The sequence below is a fragment of the Erithacus rubecula genome, assembly GCF_903797595.1.
Source record: "Erithacus rubecula genome assembly, chromosome: 6".
Classification (NCBI taxonomy): Eukaryota; Metazoa; Chordata; class Aves; order Passeriformes; family Muscicapidae; genus Erithacus; species Erithacus rubecula.
This window is the reverse complement of record NC_136688.1, coordinates 38,150,916-38,178,605: the sequence shown is the minus strand read 5'-3', so window position 1 is coordinate 38,178,605 and position 27,690 is coordinate 38,150,916. Positions and strand designations below refer to the sequence as shown.

Here is a 27,690-nt window from a genome sequence, read left to right as displayed (position 1 = left end):
CTCACCTCCCGAGGTCTGTAAGACTCTTTCTCCTGCCAATCTAGCCTCTACAAGGTATTTCAGCAGCTGATGTGAATGATTATTGGCCTGCTATGGATTTCATATGGATGGTGCATCAGTGCTACCCACGAGAGCACATGCTCTTCTGCAGAGAGAGCACTGTCCTTGCCCTGCTGCAATGATTGAAGTGAGCTTCAAATGTAAGCAACTTGTTCTTGTAGTTCATCACTTTTTCTATAAATATTTCCCTTTGAGATACACTTTCTCTCGCTTCCTTCCATAGGTGGTATATTTTGTAAAGTTTGATAATAATTTTTGGCTGATCTGTTTCTTCACATGGCAAGGTAAGGTGTGTTTAGCACCGCAGGTGTCTTCCAGATTGTGTTTTTTCTCTTCCTGCAGTTTGATACAGTAACTCCAGCATAGCCCCCAGCTACTCTGCTCAGTAGTAGAGTTGTCATTATGCTGGAGGACAATTTGGTGGTGGAAAGTGGTTTTAAGCTGACAGCACAAGGTTTAGTAGGGCCCAGAACTTGGAGGAGCCATTGCCCTGAGAACATAGACCCCAAAGACAGCCACAGAAATCCATATTGCTACAGCACATCTGCCACTGCTCTGCACCAGGGCTCCTCACCCATCTCTTCAAAGCCTTGTCCCAGGCCAGGTCTGAGCAGGAAGGGTGCTGCCCAGCTACACAGAGGTTTCTGAACAACCTCTTATGGTATCCAGCCTGTGACCTTCTGCAGGCTCCAGCAGCCACTTTAGGACTGCTCATTGTAATCCCCCACAGAGGACTCCATCCCTGAATGGGTGTCGTAGCCCTACCAGCACAAAAAATGCAGCCATGGCCAACAAGTGGCATCAATTGTGCTCCAAAGGCCATGGCAGCCCTCTGGGAAGTGGAGTTATGCTACCATCAAAACATAGCTGTGGCGTAGGCGCCCAAAATGTTCTCCTGGCAGCTCAGTACATCCTTGGCTTCTATCCCAGAGCAACATCTCTCCCAATTTTCCCTGTGACAGGTTGTTCCTGGGGATCTCCTCACCTTTACCTCCCATTTCCTGGTAATTTTTTCCCACCACTCATTAAATTTTGATGTAATTTGAGTATTTTGGCATTGCAATAGAGGCAATGGTTCATTAGCATTGCCTTGGGTGTGCTCACTGTCCTCCAGACCCACCCCAACAGACTGCAAGCAGCCCCCAAAAACTGCCTGGCTGACCTCATGGGGCAACAACAAAACTGGAATGGTAGAGAGGGCTGGTCTGACCAGAGGAGCTGAGATCATCCCAGAGCCATGACATTTCCCCTGGCCAAGTGTATGGACTGAGCCCACAAAAGCTGTTGCTTCTGCCCTCAAAAAAATTGAGGTTGTCCTCAATGAGTTGTCACTAGTTCATTCCCTTAATCCCCGGCAGTCATTGCCCTCAACTGATCCATCTTTGTATTACATCTGTTGTGCAACATTACCCCTTCACCTCTGACACCCCAAACTCTGCCAGCCTCCAGGGTTTCACAGGGTCAGTGCTAGCTCTGGTCCTGGCAAGTACAGATAAACACAGGCTTGGTGACACACAGCCTGGTCTGGGTGATGTTGGCTGAGAGGCTTGGGCTGCCAGAGCTGATGTTCATGCCTGACTAGCAAGGATTTGCACAGCAAAACATTTGTTGGGAGGATGGTGAGGGAGTCATAGGGTTATAGAAAAGAAATCCAAGGTCTTTCTGTGGGGAGACAAAAATGGAAATTTTGACCTTGTCTGAAGATCAGAAATGGGCTGAAGAGCCTGGTTTGACAATAATGAGCTGAGAGCAGAAGAATAGCCTCTCTGGAGGTTTCTGCCCTCAATTTATCCATTTTCTTCCTACCGAAATCATGGCACTCCTGGGGATGACAGCTCCAAAACCCATCTCAATTTGTCACTTGAACGAAGTGTTTGATCTGAGAATTATTGTTGTTGTTGTTATTATTATTTTAATATTTGAAAGTTGATAATGCCTCTGACACCAAGACAGAACTCATGAGCAAGACAAGTTCCCATCCCAAGGCTTTGGGAGCACAATTCCAGCTTCCAGTTAGTCACAGGACATCAGAATTCTGCTCTTAATGAAAAACGATATGACGCATATGTGGTATGAGTCATTATAATGTTAACTACAGTTGCTTCAAGCCCAGACATCGCCAGAATTGCTTTCCTCCCCAAAGATGATTCATGTGCCTCATGTGTGACAGCTCAGTCATTTTTTTGCTTATTCGAGTGAATTTCAATACTTTTTAAGGGTTTGGGGGGCAAAGTCCTTCTGTTCCTGTTTGGCAAGTTGAATTTCCTTAATATGTTCACAATCAGTTTCTCAGAGATTTGATAGCAGAAATGAGGAAAGAAGGAGAAATCAAGAGATTTGCATGTGTGTGTGCAGGGGTTTGCACCAGGAGGCTGCCCTGGTGCAAGGTCCACTTCCCACTGCAGCTGTGAAGTGGAGGGTGCCCTCAACTTGCCAAGCACAAGCCCCCAGGGGAGGGCAGAGGGATGCTGAAGGGTCTGCAGGAGACTACAGGATCCCAAAGACAGGGATGCAGCCCACCACTGCCCCTCTGAGCCAGCAAGGGACTGAGCACTAATGGGTAAGGTCCCTGTGGTGCTCACACAGCTGCTCGCTGATATTTTCATCCTAATCCACTGCCTGCTTTTCATCTGGGGCTTCAGCAGCCTGGTAAAACTTCATTTCCAGAGGCATTGCCTCCTGTTAACAGCTGCATAAGGAGGTCCCCAGGGATCACTCTGCCAGCCTCCAAAGAGGGTTTGTTCAGCAATTAGTCAGTGGGAGACCTGCTATCATGCAAGTGATGGCCACCTCAGGTAGTAGCTGTATTTCCTGGGGTTGGACTTAAACCTCTGCTGCTACATCACAGCTTGTGGACAGTCTGAGAGCCCCCAGCTGCTTGGCTGTCCATGTCCCCATGTGCATAGGCTGGGATACATCACATCCTCACCCAGCATGGGGGGTTTTGGGCAGAGCAGGACAGCTCTGAAAAATGAGAGGGAACAGAAAAAAAACAGTAAGCAGAAGAATCTTTAATGAAGTGAAGCACCACAGTCCAGGCCCTTGTAAGAGAATAGGATTGAACCCTGTTGGTTCAAAGGCAGCTGTGGGACAGCTTTCTCTCAGTCATCTCCTCTGAAAACTTGGCTGAATCCTGCCATGTGCTCCATGCCCTCCAAGGCCCTAGGGACCAGTGGCTGCAGTCTGTACCAGCAGCAGAAGCAGCCCTGGTAACAGGAAGGCTGGATCACATCTGTCAGCCACTGACCTCACTTCTCTCACAATCAGAGATGGGCAAGATTTGCCAGGCAACCACGTTACAGACTTCTATTCTTGGGAAGAATTATGTCAAAGTGAAGTCTTCAGTTTATGACTTAAATTTAACCTAATAGGATGCAGAAGTGCACAGACAGGCCTCAAACACTCTGCCTTGTCCCAAGCACATCTACATTTTTACAGCTGAAGCTCACTGACCTTTTTTGTTTCAGGCTACATGGGAGTACAGATTTGAGATCGTGTGGTTTTCCCCCTTTATTTTCTCCATAACTCAGAGTTTTACCTTCAGCAGTTGCAGAATCACAGTGAATCAGGCTGGAAGGACTGTTCTGAGGTCATCCATGGTGGACGAGTAGTCCCACCAGCTCAGCATTTTTAAGAGACTGTTATCCTTTGTGGACAGATTTACCACAAAGCTCTGGCTGCGGGCGAAAACAGCCAAAGCATATGGAGCAGCTATTCTGGGTTTAGAGCTGCTTTGCTTTTCCAGAGCAATGCAAAGCAGCTAGACAGCACACAGGGTTCCCTTCCATATCCCACTCGTCCTCCAGATGTCTGCTATTTCCCTGAACATATCCCCTACACGAGTGACTGCATTCATACACACCACCTCCTTCTCCCTCCTTGCCCTCTTCATATCCTGTAAAATCCCACACTGCTCCCCAGCCCTCCCAGCCTACACCACAGCTGCCTCTGGTCCAGGAGCATCAGCTCTGATGGGGACATTTGGAATTCAGGGAGGTCTCTTGCCTTCATGAAGACTTGCCCTTTTCCATAATAACCTCCATGTCCTGTCCTCCTAAGGCAGCTGTCCAGGAGAGTGGGAGTTTCTTATGCTGTGAGGAGCTGGAGATTCTGCCACATACTTCAGGCATCCAGCAAGATTTCATAGCTGGAGCAAGGAAAAGGTCACACTGAATGTCTATTCACAGCATGTCAACTAGGAGCTTAATTACTGCAGAATTCAGGTGCTTTCCAAAAGCACCTCCTTCCTCCAACCCTGGCGTGCCAAAGAACAGTGCTGCACCTGAATACTGCTTCAGCACCACTCACAGGGGATAAGAGACCCCTCTTTGACATGGCCACATGAGACACTCAGGGCCGTGGGTGATGGAGAACAAGGGAGAGATAGGAAGGGATTCCCTGTGGATTTTACTGCACTGAAGTATTTTAATCTCCAGCCTCCTCAGAAGACAACGTTTGCTAAGAAGGAGGAAAATGACACTAATTCCAGAAGGATGCTATTCATATATATTGCAAACACAGGCTTCTCAGGAGCTTTAACTACATGTGAGCTTGGAGTTATCTGTGTTATCAGGTGCTATTCACATCATACCAGTCCTGACAAGATCTGATGCTGGGTGCTCTGTTTCGAGAGGGAACTGCATCTTATGTGTTGTTTACTGCTACCTCCTAAATGGCCAGACTTCCTCATGAACACTTTCTAAACTTCATTCTGCCCTCCATGGCTTAATGCTTCACTTTTACAGAAGACTTGGGGTTTTTAAACTGTATTTTTTCATGATAAATTATCTGAATATTTCTTCTAATTGAAAAACCTCAACTTATCCATTACAGCTGAATCATTACCAGAACAGTACTGTAATATTTTTATTATTTTCTGTGTCCCTCTGTAAAAGCAATCTGACAGCATGTTCTGGGTTTTTTTCCTCACCACTGTACATTAACCAGATGGTTTTCTCTCTATTGTCCAGAGATACACCCACGTAATTTTTTTGCCTTCATGCCTCCAGTTAATTTAGAAATCACTAGTGATTATGAAGCATTAAAGTTGTTCCTTCCAATATGTTTTACCTTCCCCCTGTCCACGCTTAATTTCTTCTCCCATCACACTGCCCAATTAATTAGCTTTGGCTCGTCCCTCTGAAGCTTCTCTCTTGTCTCCAGATTTCACTAATCTGATCATTTTTAATAGCTGCAAATATAACTTTAATCTACTCAGTGCTCCTGTGGGCCATCATAAATAGGTGCTCAAATCTCCCCCACACCCTGCTGGCACCAGGTGCCCTGAGTGCCTCTGACAAGTGAGTCCTGCCTGCTCTCCTGTCCTGCTGATGCACTCACCTGAGCAGCAATGACCAGCCATCTCAAGTGTGGCTTGTTTCCCTTGCATTGTGTTGTCACTCTCTGTTTCTGTTTCTTTGAGGATGCTCTGCAGCTGAGCCCTTTGCAGAGACTTTCCAGTTTTGGGGTGCTTTAGTAGTGTCTGTCCGTTTCTGGCGCGAAATCTTTCCTCTCAGCACTTTGCCTGTGATTGTTTGGCAGGAGTTCAGGCTTTTAGTCTTGAGTGATCTGGGGGGGTTTTTTTGGCCGTCAATAATGTTGCCAAATTTGTCACGGCATATTTATCTGTTGCTATGTCTGTAGTTAAATGAAGCATCTGAAGCTCAGAACATATTGGCAGGCAGATTTTAATGTTTGAGAGAACATAATCAGAAACAAAACCCCACCTTTCCATGCCAGGCAGGCCTGAAACACAAGTATAGCCTTTTCTTCTTGTATTTTATGTCCCCAGCAACATTTTTTCTAATTATTTTTTTAAGAGGTGCATCATTTGGATTGTATAACAAGTCCAGTGGGATAGTGCATCAGCTAATATTTAATGTAATGAGAGCTCATTTCCTTCTGCTGGATGGGTCCTCAACAAGGTCTCCTTTGCAGCTGAGAGCAAAGGGCCATTTTGATATCCATTTTCATTTCATTCATCCCAGTGGATGCATAAATACAACAAGAAGTTTCAGTGGAGTGGGAGGCTGTGCATTTTGCTACATTCCCTTCAGAGTCTGTCCCTTTTCTTTTTCTAGGGCGGGAAAGTTTCCAACTGGCAGCTTATCCCCAGTGCCCCAGAAGTGTTTTATCTCTGGCTGACTCTTCTAGGTCACACAGCCTTTTGCCTCATGTCACCTCCCAGGGACAGTGCACATCTCTGATCTTTACTGAATGGCTGTGGTTGTAAAAGCAAAGCCCCAACACATCACCTAGGCTGATTTTCACCATGCCTCCACAAGCATGTACCCTCTATGTATGCATACATTTCTCTCAGAGCTGCTTGAGCTTGGAGAAGCTTTGATTTGGGATGCTAATGTCACCTCCTCATTGTCAAAGCAGGAGAAACAGTTCTGCAGCTCTGCTGCTAAGCAGTGTGTCTGTAAAAGTTGGTGAGGGCTAACCCTGTGCCTGGCTGGGCAACTGCTGCACCTGCATGTTACTCCAGGGATATGTGTGGCTCTGGTAAAGGATGGAGCAGCCATCCCCAGCTGATGGAAGGAGCTGGCCAGAACTGTGCAGGGACAGCTGTGGTGCAGGTGACCATGCACACCATGGTGGCAGTGTTATCTCTGAGCTATGCTCCATGTTCCCAGCCTTCTGCATGTGAAAAAGCCAATTAAGCTCTCTGGGCCTCGGCAAGCCATGGATGAAGAAGCTTCATTCAGCAACTGAGTTTTTCCAGCACAGGGAGAGATGGGGTTTTGAGCATTTCTTGCTTCCCTGTAACTCCACAGCCCCCTCATCCTTGCCAAGAGGCTGTCCTTGAGGAATGAGGCTTCTTTGCCTTTAATTATCCCGTGCTGGCTGGATAGGGCTGCATGGGATCTCATAAGATGTAAACAGCAGGACTTAGAAGGAGGCAGTCAGTGGTGATCACATCCCCAGGAACTCCCAAGGATGTGAGCAGGACCTTTATGGGGACTTTGACTCAGGAAAGGCGATTGCTACAAACCTCTTTGTTACCACCCGCACAACAGCAAGTGCCACTGACTCCTCTCCTTCCTCACAGGGCTGCATTCACCCCACACTGTACCTTGAGGTGCGTGCAGCCAGAATTTTACTTCACACCTGCTGGGACTTTGCTGCAGCTGGAGTCATCAGGACTGAAGGAACCTGTACAAGTCATCCACCTTGTCCCTGTGTCCCAAGCCACATCCTGAGGCTGCTTCCAAAGTGTTCTTCTAATCTGCATTGACAAAACTGGGATGGCAGAGATGCAAAACTTCCTTTCATACCCTAGCCCTTTCCTGTCTGTCCCACTCCCTAGGTACATGGGGACAAATATTTCCTTCTTAGATTTCCCTCAAGCTATGCTGGGTGGGTCTGGCCACAGGACCCGTTTTCCCTGGGGATCATTCTGTTGATAGCTGCAGCCTTTGTGCTCTGGCTGACATCCTCAAAGACAGCTTCCCTGCTGAGGCCCCCAGCCTGGGGCTTGCATTCTGGGCTCAAATCCTCCCCAGACCTGCTGGGGTTGCCAACAGTGGGACACAGATATTACCCCCAGGGAGGGAAAGCTGGCCACCTGTCACTGCTTTTTTGGGGAACACATACACTTAAGCCCTGCTGTTAGCCCACTTAATTCAGCCCTTTTCGCTTTGCAAAAGGCTGTCTCTGCTGCTACTGGAAAGACGTGCAGCTATCTGAGAGCTGAAGCAGAGGGGTGGCTGCCCTGCCCATCTCCTTCCCTAGCCAGTGCCTCAGCCCCTCCGGTAATGGACCCAGCTGCCCTGGTACACAGCCCATCAGCTGTCAGCTCAGCTCCTGGAAGAGGCTGGGAGGTGTTAGAGACAAGCCCGGACCTTCAGAAAGTCACGTTGTACTGAGAAGACACAGCGCAGCCCTCGGGGAGCCTCACTGTGGGCTGCAGAGGATGACAGCTGGGCAGTGTCGCTGGTGGACACGGGTGGCTGTGGGTCGCAGCTGGGTGTGCCTGTCACGGACTGCTCCCGGCAAAGCAGCCCTGAGGATGGGGGGAGGCAGGCGGCTCTCTGCCGCTCAGGCAGGTCGCTGTGGTTAGACCAGGCTGCAGCCGCGCGTGTATCTGCCAGCAGTGCACATTCGGTGCCGAGTGGTCCTCAGGAGGGGAAAGCTGGTAGGGGGTCGTCTAGGGAGTTCAGGAATAGCAGGGCATCGGTGCAGGGCTCAGGGAACTGCCGGAGCGTGAGGAGCAAGGCGAGCTCCTGGGACATTTGGGGGGCTGGGGGCGAAATGGGCTCGGGAAGAATGGGCTGTTGGGGCTGTGGTGTTGACTCTTGCCGTGCTGGTGCAAACCCGGGTTACCTCCGCTAATCGGAGTGATGCACAGATGCGTGTGGGGCAAACCAGCCTGCCACGGCGGTCCTCACGGAGCAGGGCAGAAAAATACCTGAGTGAGCCAGCAAACGAGCTGCCTGTCCCTGGGCCGGGCTGCCTGTCCCCTCAGCACCGGCTCGGGCAGCGAGAAATCGCTTCATTCTTTTCCTTTAAACTCTGCTCACTGGCACTGGGTCTTTCCCTCGCTGGGGGAGTGGGAAGGGCTGTGCCCTGGGAAATGCAGCGATCCGGAGAGAAAGCAGAGAGTTTGAGCGGTGTTGTCGGGAGCAGCGGGAGCAGCAGTCACGTCGGGAGCAGCGGCGCGGCTCCGCTCCGCCAGCCCTCGAGCCGCTGATCCAGCCGGGCGAGCGCGGCTCCGCGGGCGCGGAGAGCAGCGCGGTGCGGCCGCAGCCCGGGCGCCGCGCTCCCCGTTACCGCGCTCCGCCGCTGCGCTGCCGCACCGGCACCGGCCGCGCTCCCCCGCTCGCCGCTGCCGCGCCGGGCCCGCCGCAGGGCCGCCCAGCCCGGCCCGGCCCGCCACAGGCCGCGCCGGGGCCGCCGAGCAGCGCTGCCGCCGCCGTCATGCCCGCCGCCGAGCCGCTCCTGCCGCCCGAGCTCCAACTTGGCGGGTGAGCCCTGCCTCGACTCGCAGGTAAGGACCGCGCACTGCTCTCGGGTGGGGGTGCCCCGCTAGCTCCCCGGCGCTCGGCGGTCCCGGGGGGTCCGGGAGCGCGTCCCCAGCTTCCCCAGGCTGCTCCGGAGCGATGGCAGCACGGCCCCGGGGAAAGGCAACCCCGCGCCCAGCCCCAGCTGCGCCGGGGGGACAGAAAATCCGCTGGGGGAGGTAAAGATGAAAGGCTACAAGCAGGAGAAACCAGGACAAATTACCTCGTCAGAGGCTCTGGGGTGGCCAAAATGTAAGGATTTCAACCAAAGTTTTGGAGGCCAGATATGTCGGAGCAAGTGCAATGACACCTTGGACCCAGGCTGCCTTCGGGACTCCCTCCCCGAGTGGCAGCTCAGCCGCCGGCTGAAGTTTGGGGGTGGCTTTCCTTATGAGAAGCCTCAGCATTCGGCGGGAGCCACGGCACTGCCGGCCATCCCTGGGATGCAGCTGGGCAGGGGAGCAGCCCGGGCGCCTCGGTAGATACAGCTACTGACCGTGCTGTCACTTGTACCAACCACACGACTTCCCTGAGCAGCACCATCTCCCCACAGCCCTGAGGATGATCTCCCATTTTGTGTCTGGGGGAAAAAGCCACTCGTTCGGGAGTTTAAATGGGAAGCACTTTCCTTCTGTACCCAGTGCCTGTTTATAATTCCTTCTCCGAAGCTGCTGCAGGTTTCACAAAAGCCAAGCTGCTCTCCCAAACCCTTTTTACTGGGCTGCTTCCTTTGCTTCTGAAAAAGATAAATTCCCCTTTCATTTAGGTTGGCTCTACCACCAGTGAAAACCTTTTTCTCAGGAGGAAGGTAGCACTATATAAATACCACGGAAAACCAGAGAAGTGGGGTCTGAGCCTGCCTGCCACTCGCAAGGAAAAAAATAGCTTTGGTCTCTGAGGGATAGTTGCTGGTTACTTTGTAGATTGTCAGGAGAAGGAATTACTCAAGCCAAAATGCAGTGACTGCGTTTCTGTGGCAAAAGTTTTTTTGTGTCATAAACACAGAGCTAAAGCTTTGGGGAGCTGAATCCGCTTCACTTTGTCTCCCTGAGCCACCATCAGAGGCAGGTAATAAACACCATTATTAAAGAATGAGTAATTTGCTGCAGCTCTAGCACGGTGAATTTGTACAGCAGATCTCTGCTTTTGCATGGTACCCAACTCCTTCCTGCCCTCAGCCCAGCCTGCAGACATCACCATCACAGAGAAGTGACCACGTGCTCAGAAAAATATTGGCCATTAAAATCTCCCTCTAGCACCCACAAGCTCCCTGAAGCAAGTCCCAAAAGGGCCAATCCTGCTCGGCCCAGAAGCTTGTGTATTGTGGCAGAGGAGTCTGTGGGCCCCTGGAGTGGGCATAGGCACTTCAGGCTGTTTTGGTTTGTCTGCCCCCCTCACAGCCCCTCTGCTTGTGTTGGGATGTACTCACATCTTTCCAGGACCATCTTTAACTTCACTAGGTAGCCCAAAGCTCTGCCCTTTCTTCCCCTCTTTTTCTGCCTAGTTTCTAAAGTTCTGGACCTGTGCCTGTGACTGGCAGGTGCCACTTGCAGGAGCTGCAACTCCATTGCTGTTTTCAGGGTGGTAATTTCAGACAAAGTCTTCAGACAGAATTTCTCTATTTGTAGATTTGGAGATGGGGAAATGATTGACTATTCTGAGTGAAGGGCCAAGGCACAGCATTAGAGAGGAAAAAAAATCCGTTGCAGGTTTCCTTCAGATTGCCCTTCTGTTGCTGTTTCTCTGTCAAGTGAAAAAGACAGCAAACCAAACACTTTGTTCAGCCTGGAAGGGAAGGCTGGAATAATCCCCAGTGTTTCTTGTGTGCATCACTTAAACCAGCTTCTTTTTGAAGTAAAACATCTCAGGTATATTTTGAAAACCAGAGCTGGTCACAGGATTTGTCCCCAAGCTATATGTCTGGAAGCTCAACAGCTGGTGTGAAAATTTGCCCCAAGGCACATCAGAGATTCAATGTCATGTGTGGCAGTCACACTGGTGCTGTTCCTGAGCTGGGCAGAGGTTTCTCTGCAAGCCCTTCCTGCTCTCCATGACTTCCATGGTGACAGGCAAGGACAAGAGGGTGCTGCTGAGGCTTGTACCCACCCAGCAGGAACATGCTGGGAGGGAAGCACCATGAGCAGAATGTTCTCGCTCAGCCAACACAGGAGCAAGAGTGCAGCTCACCCAGTGCACAGCTGCCTCTTTCAACACACTGTGACTCTGGAGGGGTGCAAGAAGCAAGCCGAGTCCTGTTCCAGGGGGCTGGAAAGAGAAATGGGCCAGGAAGAAATGAAAAGCATCCATACAGCAAGTGAAGGAGCAGACCAGAGGGCCCTCAGCAAGGCAACTTGACAAGGCCATGGAAAAGAAAATGTGATATTGTTTCCATACTGTATGGAAGAAAATGTATCACTATCCTCTGCATCATCCTGGAGTCTGATACTGTGGGATGGACAAGGGTTGTGGGATGGCTGGGGGCAGCTGCTGCCTTTCCTCCCATTATATTCCTGATGATAGAATAAACCAGGGTGAACTGCCCCTCCTCAAACTCAGAGGGCACATCTCCACTTGAGTATTCTTTGGCAATATGGAATTTTGGCATATGGAAGAGACTCTCAACATCTGGTTTGGATTGCTCTTTTTGACCCAAGTAATAATTTTAACACCTTGAAGTTTGTCTGGGTCTGCAGATGTTTACCAGATGGGAAGACAGCAATCCACTTATTTGCTGGACCAGGAAATCATCTTACTGCTGATAAATGCACACTGATTTTTGGAAACTTAAGGTTTGGAAAAGTAAGCTAGACAGGTGTCATTTCCATGACTTAAGTTAATTTTTAAATAGAGAGCAGATTATTGGCAGATGAATTAAATATCTGAACTACACAGGAGCCTTGTGAATCCAGGAGAATCAGAACACAGTAAGCAAGGTGGAAATAGCCCTGAGCTGAAGGCAGGGAGACATGGATAAAATAAACAGGGCAGTGGGGAAAGGAGGGTGCCGCATGCGCTAGCCTTCAGGGTGCTAATGAATCATTTGAGCAGGGATATGTTCTAAACAGAGACAAATGAGCAGTCCTTAACAGATGCTTTACATTGCCAGCTTCAATTGATAAGAGAGGGATTTGCAGGGAGATGTGAGGATGGAGTTAGGGGCTGTGGCTAAGCTGCTCTATCAGCAAGCCACAGCTGTGAAAGGGAGGACATCTCTGTGTGCCCCCAACAACTGCTGCCACCTTGAGTGCTACGTCCCTGTCCCCATTTTGGTCTCAGACGATGCATCTGGAAGAAAGCCAGGTCCCATCTGCCCGACCACTCTGTGCTGGATGCCAGGACATTGAAGGGAGATCATTCCTGGGATGCAGACCTGCACATCTGGGCTGGGAGCATGGCCAGTCCTGGAGGGGAGCATGAGGCACAGGTCTGCTCCAGCACAGGGTGTTTATGCTCTCAGAGTGGTCTCTGGGGAGGATGGGGAGCAGGGTCCCATGGTAACAGCAGCCATGAATGGCCTTTGGGACTTCATGGGCAGGAGAAGATCCTTGAAGTGGAGATCATGGGACAGGAGAAAAGGTTATGGGTAAAAGTGCCTGCTTGGAGAAGAGCATGGAGCCATTTAGAATAACCACTGTGCTCAGTTCAGTACTGGGTATAAATAGTGACAGAGAAAACCTGATGTGAAATTGAGGACAGTAGTCATTAACAGAGGAAAATCAGCCATGAGCAAAATTAAAATCTGCCAGCAAGAGCTTCTGTACATCTTCCAGCATTAGAGGGAATGTCTTGATAGTAAACACATCTTGAAGGACCTCTGTGAGCAGTCCAGTGGGATACTCGTCCCTTTGGGCACTCGGAGCAAGGAGCCTGGTCTCGGGAGAGGGACTGGGCCCCCTCTGTGCTGGCAGTATTGGAGCCCAGGTGTCAGTGAGTTTGGCTCTCAGTGGCTCTGTATACGTGGATGTTTCTAAGTAGGTTTTCTACATTGAGGGCAGGATGCCAATGCCCATCTCTCCAGAGAGCAGTCTTAGTGTAGTTCCTTAAGGTGGTCCTGAGCTGAGGAAGAGAAGGTTGAAGTCTGAGCACATGTTTCTGCAGGACAGTGATTTAGATGCCATAGCAGGCAGGGAAAATAGTCTTTCCTGACCCTGAGCTGGTATTTTTTGGCTCAGACAAGAAGTGAGAGCCCAAAAGCCACCAAAGCTGTCTTCTCTGGCGGATGCCTCAAAGGACTGGAGATGCTGACAGTCTCAGCAGCAACCACACCTGGGAGTCATTGCCCTGACTTCCACTGCCTGCCAGCAACCTTGCTGGGTTCCCATACAGAAAAGTGAAGAAGCCTCTGGTGAGAGCAATCCATCAGCTTTGTTTGGTGTCGTGCCCCTTTAAAGCCCCTCGCAGGGGCTTATTGTGCTGAGGGTGCTGCAGGGCTGCTCCTCGTTTGGGTGCAAACCCATCAGAAGTGCCGTGAGGCTGGAGGACTGTCCCAGTGTGGCTGTTGGAACTTTCAGAACTTGCCCATCACTGATCCTGTCCCGGTCCATTTCCCTGGCCCGGTGCTGCCAGCCAGGTCACCCTCTCTGCTCTGCCTCAGCTGGGCACCCCATGGCCACTCTGCTCCCCCCCAGCTCTGAGCCAGCCGTAGGAGCAGCCCCCCTACACTGCCCACTCTTCTCCCTGATCCTACGTACACAGAACAGCCTGTAGAAACTCCTGACAGTCACCTTATTTACTTGTTTGCGTCTCCTGCTTTAAAAAAGTGATGCTGAGAGAGTCCAAACTTGCTAATTATACACCTAGCCACCCACGCTACCATGTGCTTTATTTCCATCACCATCAGTGCTTTCTCCGGGGCACGGCCAGCTCGATGAGCCCTTCCCGAATCTCGTGCCTGGGGGGCACTGCGAGGTGCATGCCGGCAATCGCGGTGAGCTCAGACCCCGTGCCGGACGATGCCGTGCTCGCACTTGAGGAGCCAGCGCCAACCGTGGGGTGTCGGGGCTCCGTAGCCATCCGCAGCGATTTGGGCACACGGGCACCGGGCCCAGGGTTTGCCCGCAGCGGCGCTGAGGGTGTGGAGCGGCCGGGCCCCGCGGGGGCCGGGGCTGTGCGGGGCTGTTCTAGCACTGCGGGGCGGTGCGGGCTGTGCGGGGCACTGCGGGAGGTGCGGGCTGTTCGGGCACTACGGAGCTGTTCGGGCACTGCGGGCTGTGCGGGGTTGTTCGGGCGGTGCGGGGCTGTTCTGGCTGTGCGGGGCTGTTCGGGCTGTTCGGGCTGTTCGGGCTGTTCGGGCTGTTCTGGCTGTGCGGGGCTGTTCGGGCGGTGCGGGGCTGTTCGGGCTGTTCTGGCTGTGCGGGGCTGTTCGGGCTGTGCGGGGCTGTTCGGGCGGTGCGGGGCTGTTCGGGCTGTTCGGGCTGTTCTGGCTGTGCGGGGCTGTTCTGGCTGTGCGGGGCTGTTCGGGCGGTGCGGGGCTGTTCGGGCTGTTCGGGCTGTTCTGGCTGTTCTGGCTGTGCGGGGCTGTTCGAGCTGTGCGGGGCTGTTCGGGCGGTACGGGGCTGTTCGGGCTGTTCGGGCTGTGCGGGGCTGTTCGGGCTGTGCGGGGCTGTTCTGGCGGTGCGGGGCTGTGCGGGCTGTGCGGGGCTGTGCGGGCGGTGCGGGGCTGTGCGGGCTGTGCGGGGCTGTTCGGGCTGTTCGGGCTGTGCGGGCTGTGAGGGGCTGTTCGGGCTGTTCGGGGCTGTTCTGGCTGTGCGGGGCTGTGCGGGCTGTGCGGGGCTGTGCGGGCGGTGCGGGGCTGTGCGGGCTGTGCGGGGCTGTTCGGGCTGTTCGGGCTGTGCGGGCTGTGCGGGGCTGTTCGGGCGGTGCGGGGCTGTTCGGGCTGTGCGGGGCTGTTCTGGCGGTGCGGGGCTGTTCGGGCTGTGCGGGGCTGTTCGGGCTGTGCGGGGCTGTGCGGGTGGCGCGGCGGGCGCTGCGCGGCGCTCCGGGGACACCTGGTGGCCGCCCGGCGAGCTCCGGCCGCGGCCGAGGCGGGGCACACGAGGGGCAGCCACGGCCGCGCTGTGTGCGGGCACTCCCTGCGCTCCCTGCTGTGGGGGTGCCTGCTTGGAGGCGATGGAGCTTCCACTGCTCCCGTTTTGTGATGTGCACGGGCAGTGTGTCCGGATGGTTGGCACAGGGGACAGGGAGGGACGGCAGCCCCAGCCCTGTAGAGCCCCTTTTACGGCTTCTTCTCCAAAACCAGCCTGGCTCTTCCCTGCCAGCCCCAGGGATGGGTTTGCTGCTTCCTGCCATTAGGAGCAACACCTTAGTTCTGAGCACAGCTGGGTCAGAACACTGCCGCAGAGAAACATTTTTATCAGAGACAATAAAGACCTGATTTTCACCTGGAAATTGCCCAATTTGATGTGTGATCCTTGAAAAGCAGCCCATCGCATCCCAATTCTCAGAGCAATTTAGTCTCTGTTGGAGCCAGCAGCCCTTTGGTACTGGCTTTCCACCTGTCAGGAGATCAGAACAAGCATTTTATTCACTCCTTTCCAGCTCTATCAGACCAGCTGCATCAAAGGTGTGAATCAGATTCTCTACATCACAAATGCCTCAGCTATCCTCCCTCTAATCCAAGTCCACAGGCTTTGTGTCACCCTCTTCCTCCCCTCCTGGTCCTCATCCACTCTTTCACCACTGGCTTCATAGTCCTTTTCTTCTCCATGTCGGTGGCCAGGATCCAGCTCTGTGTGGCTTAGACATCACTTTGCTTCCTCGGCCCCATGCTTCTTGCCCAGCATTTCCCTTCCCACTTCTGTCCCTACTGTGCTCTTTTGTTTCTCTGGGTACCCTCTCTGCCAGTCCCATTGGGGCAGTCATGTCTCACCACCCTTCCTCCTGCCCCACACTGAGATCTGCCTCCCCCACATCACTCCTCTGACCTTTCCAGCCCCCAGGCCACCTCACCTGATGCTCGTGCCACAGCCACCTTTCCCAGGACTGGTGAAGGCTTTGTTACACCCAGGGATGAGCAGCCCCTCAATCTGCATTCTGGTGCTGTGCCCATGACAGAAGCAGTAGTGTCAGATGAGCACCCATGGGAGTGTTTCAGTGTTGGCTGGAGCAAAACTGCTTTCTGTAATCATGTCTGTGGGGCTGGTGGAAGCACTTCCTTCTTCCCTTGAGCTGTGGTTCACCCTTTGGGGCTCAGGGCTGAGACATGCCAGGTATCCATGCTGCTGCATGGGCTCCTGTGCCCCAGAGAGGGCATATGCCAGACACACCGTCCATGAGCTTTCACAGCCCTTCCTTCACCCCCACTCCAAAATGACAACTGCCCAGGCAATGCTGTGCCTTTGCTTCTCAGCAGCCTTTGTGAAATGGTTTTCTTCTAGGCAGAATCATAAGCTTGCATGGCCACAGGCCGAGGTACTGTGTCCTGACTGGACATGGGCCCCTGCTTAGAAGACCCAGAGCACCTGAGAACTTCTGGGAAGGTCTGGGCTCAGGGACAAATGCTCGACAAATCTCCTGTGCTTTCCTCTTCCTTCAGTAGTGGTCCACATCTGTCCTGGGGCTATGGCAGCTGTACCTGGCCATGGTGCTGCTTAACATCAGCAGGATCAGGAACAGGCATTCACACTGTCCCCCACCCTCAGAGCAGCCAGGGTATGGCAGTGCAGTGGGACACCAGTACCTGAGGGCTCTGACCTCCCCTGGTGCTGCCCTGAAGGGAAAAGCCTTCTGCTAGGGTGAGCTAACCTTCTCACTCTGGAGTCTGGGGACGTGCACCGAAGCCACAACCTGCTAATGAGCCCGGGAAGCAAGGCAGAGTGTTTGCTTGACAGGGCAATTAAATGATGATTGATTCCTGGAACAGCTACTTAATTCATCATTAACTGGCTTATCATAGCCGGCATCTGTGCCAAGGGTCCCTCTGAGAGCTGCCCCAGGGGATGTGGTGTGGAGGTGAGACCTGTGAAATGCAAGGCTAAATTTGCTACTTTTTTATTTTCATGTCTTATTTTGGCTCATTTTACCCGGTACTTGCCTTAAGAAACTGAGAATACACAACACAGCTGTGCATTTCCCACTCTGCTGGGGACTGCTGCAAGCAGGCTGGGGAGGGAGTGTGGGGGCTCTGCTCAGCCAGCTGGTTACAGGAGCAGCCTGCACAGGGGGAGGCAGTTCTGTAGGGAGCCAGCAGCTGTCAGGCAGCAGTAGAGCTGCAGCATTGGTTCAGCTCAACGAGGGCACTGCAGTCTGCCTCCTCCCAGGTGTGCCCAAGTCGTGCATGTGTGCTTGTAGGTGTGCGTCCTCCCTGTGCATCTAGCAGCAGGTCTGTGTGTGTGCATCCTCCCTGTGCATCTAGCAGCATCTCACCGTCATTACCTGCTGCCAGCACTGCCCAGGCTAACCCCATGGGGCTGATGGAAATGCATGCTATCCACTCTTGCTGGTTATCATGACAGAGAATTGCCACTCTTTGACAATTTTGTCTTTTACTGCTTTCTGGCTTTCATCTTCTGACTTCATTACTCTTTCCCCGAGCTTGGTTGTTCACAAGCTTTCTTTATCACCAGGCTTATTTTATTACTAGTTTTCCTTTTTTAAGTCCCTGTGTGGCTAAATTCCATGTAGGGTTCAGATAGCCCAAATGGGGTTTGGGGACAGCTGCAGGGCTGGTCTGATTCTCTCCTTCCCTGCACATGCCCACAGGGCTGGTCCTCACTCTCTCTGCCATTCCCTCTCTAATGTCATCTCTAGAAGCTTGGTGGCCCTTGTCTCCACCTGCAAACCCAGACCATTCAGTACATGGTCTCTGTGTGATGTTCTCATCTTGGTGGCAGAGGAGTGGGAAGCATCTCTAATCCCTCTGGTACTGGGACTCTTTCACATCTGCACCGTTATTGGAGAGGAAGGTTCAGCCTGGCAGCTGTCCAGCAGGACTGAGCTCTCTGCTGTAAGCGTGCTGTGACACAGGTCCTCATTGTCCCCTCCCCACAGCTGACAAATGCCAGCACTGGGTATGAAGGCTGCAGTTGGTGGCTCCTATCAGAAGCACTGTGAGATTTTCTTATGCACTTTTCCTCTTGTCCCTGCTGTCTCCCAGGGAGAGCATCAGCCCCAACTCTCAAGAGTGGAAGGCAGCAAGAGAAAACACTTTAGTACAGGTAAATCTTTTATAATTCCACAGGGTGCAAGACTAGCACAGGCTAAATCCTTCCAGCTGTAGCCCTGCCTGGTCCATGCTTTGTGCAGCAGCTCCAAGATCCTGGCTCTGCTCTAAAAACAGCTCCAGGACAGTTTGAGGGACCAGAAAGGTTTGAGTTCATCTCATTTCCCTGGGATGAAGCCTCAGCCCTGCCCAGCCCATGTTCACAGACTTCCTCCTACTTCAGGAGTTTTTCCTGTGATTTTTTTTGCTGCCCACACTGTTATTCTTCCAAGGTGTGTTCACCCTAGGATGTTTGCTGCCTGCAAGCCCTCGCTGCCTCTTCCCCACAGACCAGGTCAGTGAGACATCTCCCACCAGCCCTTCTAGCATTCTTTGGGGCCAGTCCAGCTGCATGGATGCACTCTTCCCACACTGGTTCCCTGGCACCTCCCAAACTGCCTTTTAGGTTTCCAATTCCTCCCAGCTCCTTTCTCTTCTTTCCCCCTCCCACGCTCTGTTTCCCAGTGCTTGCTGCTGGAATATATGGCTTTTCTGTGCAGCTCTGATCCTTCTCCAGTCTGTTGCTGAGGACCCCAAGTGAAAAGCACAGCAACTTCCACACAGGCAGTGACCAGCAGCCTGCCTGCAGTCCCTCTGCTGGTGTTTCTCAACACATTTGGAACTGACTCCCTTCAGCAGTTCTCAGCAAGATCCCATTCCTTCCCACCCTAGCTTGCTGCCAGAATCATTTCTTAAGATAAGGCACGGATGGTGTACTAAACCTGCCAATTTTCTCTTGTTAGCACTGGGCTCCTGCTCTGGCTGCTGCTCTCAAATGACACCTGGTGACTGGTCTTTCCTTACTGTTTTGTTAAAAATTAAGTTATTTTATTAGAAATCTAATTTACATGTTATGGTAAGCCAAGAAAAGGATCATGGTTTCTTTGCATGAAAACGGATGTAGCTTTGAGCTTCTCTGTGTCTGTGCAGAAAATAAAGCCATCTTTGCTACAAATATGCATCTCCCTTAAATATTTTGAAAATACTTAATGGCCACCTGCTGCACGAGCCATTACTGGCTTTGTAGGCAAGGTGGAAGAGTGTGGAAGGCAGGGAATGGTTTTGGGAAGGGAGAAGTGAAGGGCATTCACTAAAATACAGAGTGTTTTAGCAGTACAAGAGGGCTTTTGAACAGTTCAATTTTCCTGAGCAGATTTACAAAATGTGATGACCACTGCCTGAACAAAGCCAGTGGACAGGTCCATTTAAAACCCTGCATGGTTCCCAAACCTGCATGATGTGGTAGAGTTTGGCCAAGGAAATAGAGGGCTTTTCACCCTCTGAAGTCTTCAGTTTTTCTATTTGTATTTCTTTCTTGAGATTTAAAGCCAATGTGATCTGCTGTCTATCAAAAAACCTAGTGCACCTGAGGGATTCTTGTGGCAGGAGGATGTGTGACCCTGCTACACAGCATCCTGCAGAGAAGTCAGTGGTCACTCAGGTCTCTAAGGAGGACAGGAACATTTGAGATTGCAAGGCAATAAGGTGGCATGGCTGGGGAGCTGGAAAAATGCTAAAGAGACTATAAAACCTGGGGCTCAGGTAAGTGAAGAGGGCAAAGTAACTGCTTCTCTCTCCTGAGAATGCTATATTTCACTGTACTTTTTCTTTGTTCCAATGTGGGTTGGGAAGCCAAACTAGTAAATGCTCCACTGAAGGAAAGTGGTAGAAATATTTTGTCTGAGAAATTTTCCCAGAAAAAAGAACATGAGAGTAATACAGGGTTTCAGCACTCTGAAATGGAGGAGGGGAGAGGGAGGTGAATTTCCCTGAGGAAGAAACCCATGTTGACATTTGAAGCTGAGGATCTCCTTTGGACTCAGCATTTTCTAAAGCTGGTGGCCTAGAGCCAAGGCTGTCTGACTGCTGCTGTACTCAGGGGTGGAGCTGGTTTAAAGAGCACTTTGATGTGATGGATCATTTCCTTAAAATTTCATCATTTCAAAGTGGACCAGACCCCATGGAGTCTCCCCTTCAATCTCCACATCTTTCTGCCTCTCCTCACAGAACATCCAACACTCCCACCCCAGCCTAAACCTAAACACCACTTCTGTGTCCTCACAGCAGCCCCTTGGCTTCCCCTGGTGCTCACTGCACTTGCCACAGCATCAGCTCAGCCTTGGATAAGTCCTAGAGAATTTCCCATAGAAGGTGTATATGTAATGTGCAGAGGGATATAATTCACCATGCAAACTTCCACTTTGGGAAGTCAGGGACGCTCCTCCAGTGATTGTCAGTCTCTTATCTACCATCCTGTCAGTCTTTGTCACAGCACACATTATGAGCCAGCAGAAAAGATGTGGTAGGTCCTTTCCTGTGAGGCTGCACATGGCCAACTTAAGATGCATTATAGATACAGCAGGTCGTCACATTAATCCTGCTTGAATCAGATAACCTTACTGCAACTGCATCCTTATCTTGCTGCCACCTGGGGAACAGCATTCAAGCTGTGCAGAGGTGGGGAGGGGTCTTGTTTCCTCCAGTATTGCCAAATTTTTCTGTTCCCCCTGGCCTGTGGATGTTGGCTGTGCACGGGGGAGAGGCTTTTCTGCTGCCTTGCCTTGCTGAACTAACAGCCTGTTCCTGCCACCCCTGTGCTCCCGCAGGATCTCCCCACCACTGCCGGCAGCATGGAGAGCGTGCGTGAGCTCCAGAACCCGCTCCTGGCCAAATCCAACGGCCACCTTGGCAGCAGCTACTCTTACCACCAGCACCACAGCCAGGACTACCCCAGCCATCGCTGCCAGGGGAAACTGTATTCCTACATATTCCAAAACACCGGTGGTGCCAGGACTCACCAGCTGCTGGATGCCAGTTCCCTGCAGCTGGCTGTTGAAGCTTTGTACGGCCCCAGTTTCATCCTTGTGAAGGATGAGACTGCTCTCAAGGCCAAGGACAGCAAGATGGAAAGCTGTGAGACCACTTTCACAGAAAGCAAAGAGTCTCCTTCTGAAGCTCCTGAAGGGCATGAGGCACAGGGGTCCTGCCTGGTAGAGAGTGACATCCGCATCCAAACTGTTTCCTATGAGGTGGAGGAAGAGGAGCTCCAGGAGTATGAGGTGAGCTTGGACAGGTGGCATAGCACTAAACTCCTGTGATCATTCTTTCTGGACATTGGCTCAAATTCTTGATAATTTATTCTCCCTTCTTTACCCAGAACTCCCCCCCAAAATCCTGCCTCACCAGCCTCCCTGTGCTCCCAGTGTTTTTTCTTCCTCCTTATCATTTTTGCTCCTTTTTCCTCACTACTGATCTCAGAAGGAGGTCAGCTTCCCTAAGAGCAGCCTGACTGCTGCTGGGAGCAAAGGGAGATGGGTCTCTGAAGGACCCTTGGGAAATGGGAATGCTTTGACAAGGGCAGCTTGTCACTGCTGTGACACTCAAGCTAAAAAGAAACAGCAATTCTTGCATAACAGCAACATTCACATGTGTGATGGCAGCAGCTGAGAGAAAGCTTTATATATATAAAGACAGGATGACTCCTGCACAGGGAGAATGAGAGCTGACAAAGCAGCCTTGTTGCTGTACTGTGCCCCACTATGGCCTGAGCAGTGGTGCCAAGCTGGGAAATGTCACCCAGGATCTTGAGAAGTGGGAGAGGGTCCCAGAACTCACTGGAACTGATGCCTGATGACCCAGAATAGCTCTGCTTCTTTTGGTGGTGGTGGTGTAGCCCGTTCAGGTGGCAGCAGGGATGTCCCCACCTCTGTGTCCTTTCCCCACCAAGACACATCATTGCAGGGTGGTGTGAGGCTGGCCCAGCGCTGCCCAAAGGCAGAAGGGCTCAGCACAGCACTGAGCACTAAGGGGACAGGGCATGCTGCTCCTGCAATGTAGGCTCCACTTCAAAAGCTTTCCCTCACTTCCTAAATTAGTTTAGCAGGATATCGATCTCCTAGTCTCTAATGGGGATAAGTCACTTTGTTTAAGTTTGTTTAAGCTGACAAACAGTCAGATCTGCCAAAGCTGAAGATATTTCAGTTTAAGACTCTCTCTAACGCAGGGAAATCCCAGACCCCCAGCATTTGCTCTGGCAAGAAGCCAAGAATCCATTTCACTCCTGAATTTGCTGAGCTATGTTGTTCCTCATCAAATCATGCTGAAGGGTCTAAAATATTTTTGAAATTGACTCCTTGAATTTGCCCGTGGGAATTGTGTGAGCGTGTGTGACGGGATCAGGAGTGAGTGGGAGCTGGGAGGCGAGGTGCTGAGGTGCAGGCTGGTGGCATGTGCTCACTCCATCTGGTTTTGCAGAGCGACTCCTCCAGTGACAGCGAAAGCGAGGATCATTTCCTGATGCTTCCCCCGCGGGACCACTTGGGCTTGGCTCTTTTCTCCATGCTGTGCTGCTTCTGGCCCCTGGGGATTGCTGCCTTCTACTTCTCCCAAGGGGTAAGGAATCCCTTTGCTTGCCTGCATGTGCCAAGTGCTAAACAAGGGCCCTGAAAGCCACAGCAGTCCGTGGAGGTGACCAACACCTGTCTGAATTTAAGGCTCATCTCTGTGCCATGGCCATAACTCTGAGGGTTGAGACAAAGGGTGCTCCTGGATGTCTCCACAGTTGTTGTGGGGTTAGAACCCCTCCAGTTCTGGTGTGAGTTACTGGAGCTTAGGCTTTTCCTTTGGGTTTTCTGGCTGTTATTTAGGGAACTGGGACTTCTCTTGGCCCCTCACCCAGCTTCTCACACTCCAACCAGGTTCAGGAAAGTGACATTTTCCCACCTGTCCTCCCATTCTCCAGTAATGTCAAGGTTCTGCACCATGACCCAGGCTGAGGAAGCTAATGCCACAGGACCAGGCTGCTCTGGAGTTGGGATGCAAAGGAGAGCTTGGTGTCCATATCACCCTACAGCTCCTCTCTTGCACTTGTTTCTGATGCACATTGGCTAACCTGGGGGAGCCAATGCCAAGCTGGCAGAGACTGGAGAGGCAATGATCCTCAGGCTGCAGGAGCTCAGAGGAGCTGCTGCATCCTTGAGGGCTCACCCAGAGCCTGGGCTCACTTCCATCACTGTTGACCCAGAATAATTCATGCAGAGCCAGGGGATTTACTCCACATTTGCATAGGTGCTGCTGTACCAAGAATAGATGGGGGAGGCATTAAGAAATTAAATCAAGAGGATAGGAACATAAATGGAAAAATATATTACATGAGTGCCTGGCACAGGGCTGGTGAGAGGCAGGGGAAGCATTAATTGATTAGGACCCCAAGGAGCAGCTGATTTCACATTTTTCCACATACTGCAAGATAGCACAGTGCACTCTCCACGTGGTGATGGGGCAATTTATATGTAGCTCCATTTTCTATAACTACCCCCTTTCTTCACTCACTGAGGCAAGAACCATATATTTGTTTGGTATCCTTGCACATTGAGTACATTGATGCACACCTGGCAACTTGAACCTGAAGTAGTAGGTAATAACAAGAGCAGCTTGGAATATGCCCTGAGCACTCAGAGAAGCTGGAATTTGCTGTCCTTTTCCAGAGAGATGAGGATCTGTCTCCAGTGCTGGTTCCATCAGTGCTTCAGCAGCAAATAGGCTTCAGCTGAAAACCCCATGCAGGAAAAATCAGATGGCAGCACAGCTGGACCAACAGACCATGCCATCAAGAGTCAGCTCCCTGAGCCTAGGCAGTTGTCTTTACATCTCTGTATGGGGTGCACTGGCATCTGGCCAGTACCACACAGCATCACCCCATGCACTGAGGATCCAGCCACCCACTCACAGCTCTGGCTGTGTGCCCTGATGGGTGCTTTCAGACAAGTAGCTGAAGCCCATGCTTCCCTTCGAGAAATGTAGGGAAAGAAATGTAGGAAATGTAGGAACCTTGGAGGGAAATGTGTGCACTGCTGTTCTGAGCTCTCCCAGACTGACAGACACCTTGCTGTCTGTTCCCAGCCTCCATGGGGTGCAGCCAGACAAGAAGCACTGGCTCAGTAATGAAACAACTGCATGCTGGTTAGAGGCCAGGTTGGTACAGCTGTGAGCAACAAGCATTTCTTCTCCTTCCAGACCAGCAAGGCTGTCTCCAAAGGAGATTTCCATCTGGCCAGCTCAGCTTCCCGCCGAGCTCTGTTCCTCGCCGCGCTCTCCATAACCATTGGCACAGGAGTGTACATCGGGGTGGTGGTGGCACTGATCGCTTACCTCTCCAAAGGGGGCCACGTGTAGCTGCCACCTGCATGTCACTGCCATCCCTGGCCACTGACCCTTGTGGGACTGAGCTTTCCTGTGGAGCACAGAGCCCCGGTGCCTGCCAGGGCTGCTTGCACAGCATGGATGTCCTGGGCAGGTTTCTTCCTCTTCCAGACAAACAGTAGACCCCTGTTCTCCCTGAGGCTGCAGCGTGTGACCATCTAACAACAGGGGATTGAGCACCAGCCTGGCTGCTGGGACAAGGAGGACACGTTAGCCTGGTGGAAGATGTGCAGGACAGAAACCACACGCTGCTGCCGGGCTGGTGCGACCACCCCTATCTGGGGCTGCAGCTTCCCTTCTCAGCCCTGCTGCTGGGGGATCCATCACTTCCCCAGGCTTGGCTCATGAAGGGTACACACAGGGAAAAGAGGGGATATGGTGCCAGGGAATGACTGCTGCTTCTTCTGGGAGGCCAGAGTCCTGGTGGGCTCTCCAGACACCTGTGATGGGGACGACATTCTCACTTCAGTGCTGTGGCCTGACCCCTCAGCTGCAGTGAAGTAGAAGGACAGAGCATGGACAAGACCAAGAGGCATGCTCTCTGCATCCCTCTGCAGACAGACCCCTGATCCACAGGAGGACATCCCAGTTTCTGGTCTATCCCAAACCAGAAACAAGGAGGAAGGCAGGCTGGTGGTTGCACACCATCTCTCCCATTGTAAGCACAAGTTGGTAAAGACAGCGAGGTTTTCTCTGTGTTGATAGTGACTGTCACGGTGATCCCAAGTCAGAGCCTCTATAAGGTTGCCATCCCAGAGTGCTGGGGCCCTAAAAATATTTGTAATGGAAATCTCTACCTAAGAAGTGTTCTGGGAGGGGTGCTGGCCTGAAGGATTCCACTCCTTATACCAGGTCAGGGCCCTGCCCACAAAGAGGGATGGAAAGTAAAGGCTGATGAAACCTACAGAATCTGGGGTGGGAGTGCTTTTTGTGAGGGGACGAGATGCAGAGAAGGAAGAGATGTGGAAGGAGCCTGAGACACAGGGCTCAACACCCTCCTTCCCATGCCTTGGAGAGAGGTATCTCCATCCATCCAAAAGTCTCTGGTAACAAGGAAATACCAAGCATCCCCCCATACATCTTACTTTTGCTTATCTGTATATTGTCAGCAACACATTAAGTGCTTCAGAGGTGGGTATGAAGGCAAAGGTTGCCCCAAAGGGCTTTAAGAAGCCACCATGCCTCACCCCCCATTCTCCAGCACCTGCCTTTGACCATCCCTCCTCTCCCTGGCTCTCCTGTTGCCTCTTTTCCCCCTGTGCAGGAGACTGCAGGCAGACTCTGGGCATCCCTCACCCCTTTCCCAGAGTTTCTGGACAGGCTGCAGCCAGCTTTGCAAGAGATGCAGCATGTTCCTCCAGCTGGGTGCCATTCAAATGTACATTTCATCCTAAAGAAGCATGTTAATGTCTGCAACTGCCATTGTACTTGAGCCATAAAAGAGAGAAGTGCATCAGAGACCTGTACAGAAGCTGGTCTGAAAGTTCCCATTATGTTTTTTAACATGGAAGAACAAATAAAAAAAGCAGGAGAAAAGACTCTGTTTATAATAACATGGAGCTGGCTATCAAAGAGGTGAGCATCACAAGAGTGCTGCACTCACTCAGACCTGGAGCTGTTTATGCTGTTCCTGAAGGAACTTATAATCTGGCTGGTGTATGGGTGTTTTGGAGGGAGATACATTTCAGTGTAGATCACATTGGGGAAATACCACCGAGAGCAGGATGGTGGTGTATGATTTTTTTTTCCCTGTGTGGTTGGACAAAAATTAGAGAGAGAGACTGGAGCATCTGTGTGCAGTAGAAGCATAAAATCTGCTTGAAGAGGGGCAGAAGAATACAAGCACTGGGGGAAATAAGCAGACCCTATTTCTGATGCATACAGAGAAGAAGAATTTTCAGGGAAGGGCAGGCATGTCCAGAAGGCATGAGCTGGCCGTAGAGAAGAGTAATAAGGGACAGACTCACCCAGCACCCATGTGATGGCTTTCATTCTCCTCTCCTGCATGTGTTCAGCCTTCCTGGATATCCATCCCTCCAAAAAACCAAGGAAGAGCATTATTTCAGGAGAGGGGACATCTGTGGGTGCATCTGCAGCAGGGGTGACCAGCCCCACCACCCCCCAGCTCAGTGCTGTCCCAGCTAAAGCCCTCCCCATCTCTCCCCTTCAAATACCCCAGAATCAGCAGGGGTGGGGAGTACCAGCTGATTCCAGTCCAGACAAAATTATTTGGGCTGCCAGACCAGAATCTACAATAAGATACAGCATTTGCTTCTGAATTCCTAATTCTTCCAGCTGGTTCCCTCCAGGAGTTTCCAAGAGTGGGGGGTCCAGCAGTCTTCAGCCCACTTCCCATGGGCATTCCATCACTCTGAACCCCAAACTGCTTCTTTGTCGTTTTTTAATTAGAGATGCATGGGGAAGGAGCAGGCTAAAGGGCCAACAGAATTAGAGTCTTTTCCACTAATAGCCTGAATCTCTGATGAACTTGTCAAAGCGGGGGAGAAGGGGCTGTGCCAGAGCATCCCTAAGGGGGGCATTATGCAAATGGAGAAATTAGTTGGAAACAGCCTGAAGGGAAACATGTGGAAATTGAAATCCGAGGCAGAGCATGATCACTGCTGAATAACTTATTATAGACTCACAGTGCCTGCTGTAGCTGCCTAAGCAGAAGGGAAGGAAGCAAAAAGGCAACAAGACACAGCAGTCAGGGAAGGTTCAAGCTCCAGAAATTTGACTGAGCTTAAAAAATAAAAAGTTAAACTAAACTCTACCAGTGGGTGTGGAAGAAGTGACTCCTCACCCCCTTCCTCCTGTCTTCCCAGAGAAGGTCTCTCTCAACCAGGACCCTCAGCTTAGCAGCAGAGTTCTGTAGTGGTCCAGATCCCACAGAGGATACTCAGAAATTTGGGGGCAAGGAGGAATAGCCTCAAGTTTTGGCCTGGCAGCATGTCCAGCCTAGAAAGGAGAAGGAATGGAGGGAGCCTGGCAGGTCACTGCTGTGGGAGGTGATGCAAAGGGCAGCAAGTGCAAAGATGATCTTTGTTTGTGTAGAGGGGTGGTGACAAAGTGACATCTCTGGTGGCTGATGAGGGAGGCTTTGGGGCTCTCTGAGATGGGGGTGGAGGAGGGTTAGTAAAACAGTGATGTCCTGTTACCTGCTGTCCTTCTCTGCATCCCAGAGCTTTCTAAAAAAATAACTGCAAGTGGTACTGAGGAGTTCCA

At 51.7% G+C, this 27,690-nt stretch overlaps 1 protein-coding gene across 1 annotated transcript; it reads left to right on the top strand.

The window, feature by feature from the left end:
- Positions 1 to 27,170, top strand: SYNDIG1L (synapse differentiation inducing 1 like). The gene is made up of 4 exons (XM_079307794.1): positions 1 to 200; positions 20,871 to 21,323; positions 22,519 to 22,656; positions 24,280 to 27,170. Exons 2-4 carry the CDS (start codon positions 20,895 to 20,897, stop codon positions 24,436 to 24,438), a joined length of 726 nt encoding a protein of 241 aa, XP_079163920.1. The 5' UTR covers positions 1 to 200; positions 20,871 to 20,894; the 3' UTR covers positions 24,439 to 27,170.
- Positions 27,171 to 27,690: the final 520 nt, after the last annotated feature.

Coding starts and splice junctions, on each gene's coding strand:
- SYNDIG1L (XM_079307794.1), top strand. CDS start 20,895: ATGGAGAGCGTGCGTGAGCTCCAGAACCCGCTCCTGGCCAAATCCAAC. Junction 21,324..22,518: donor AGGAGCTCCAGGAGTATGAG/GTGAGCTTGGAC, acceptor CTGGTTTTGCAG/AGCGACTCCTCCAGTGACAG. Junction 22,657..24,279: donor CCTTCTACTTCTCCCAAGGG/GTAAGGAATCCC, acceptor TTCTCCTTCCAG/ACCAGCAAGGCTGTCTCCAA.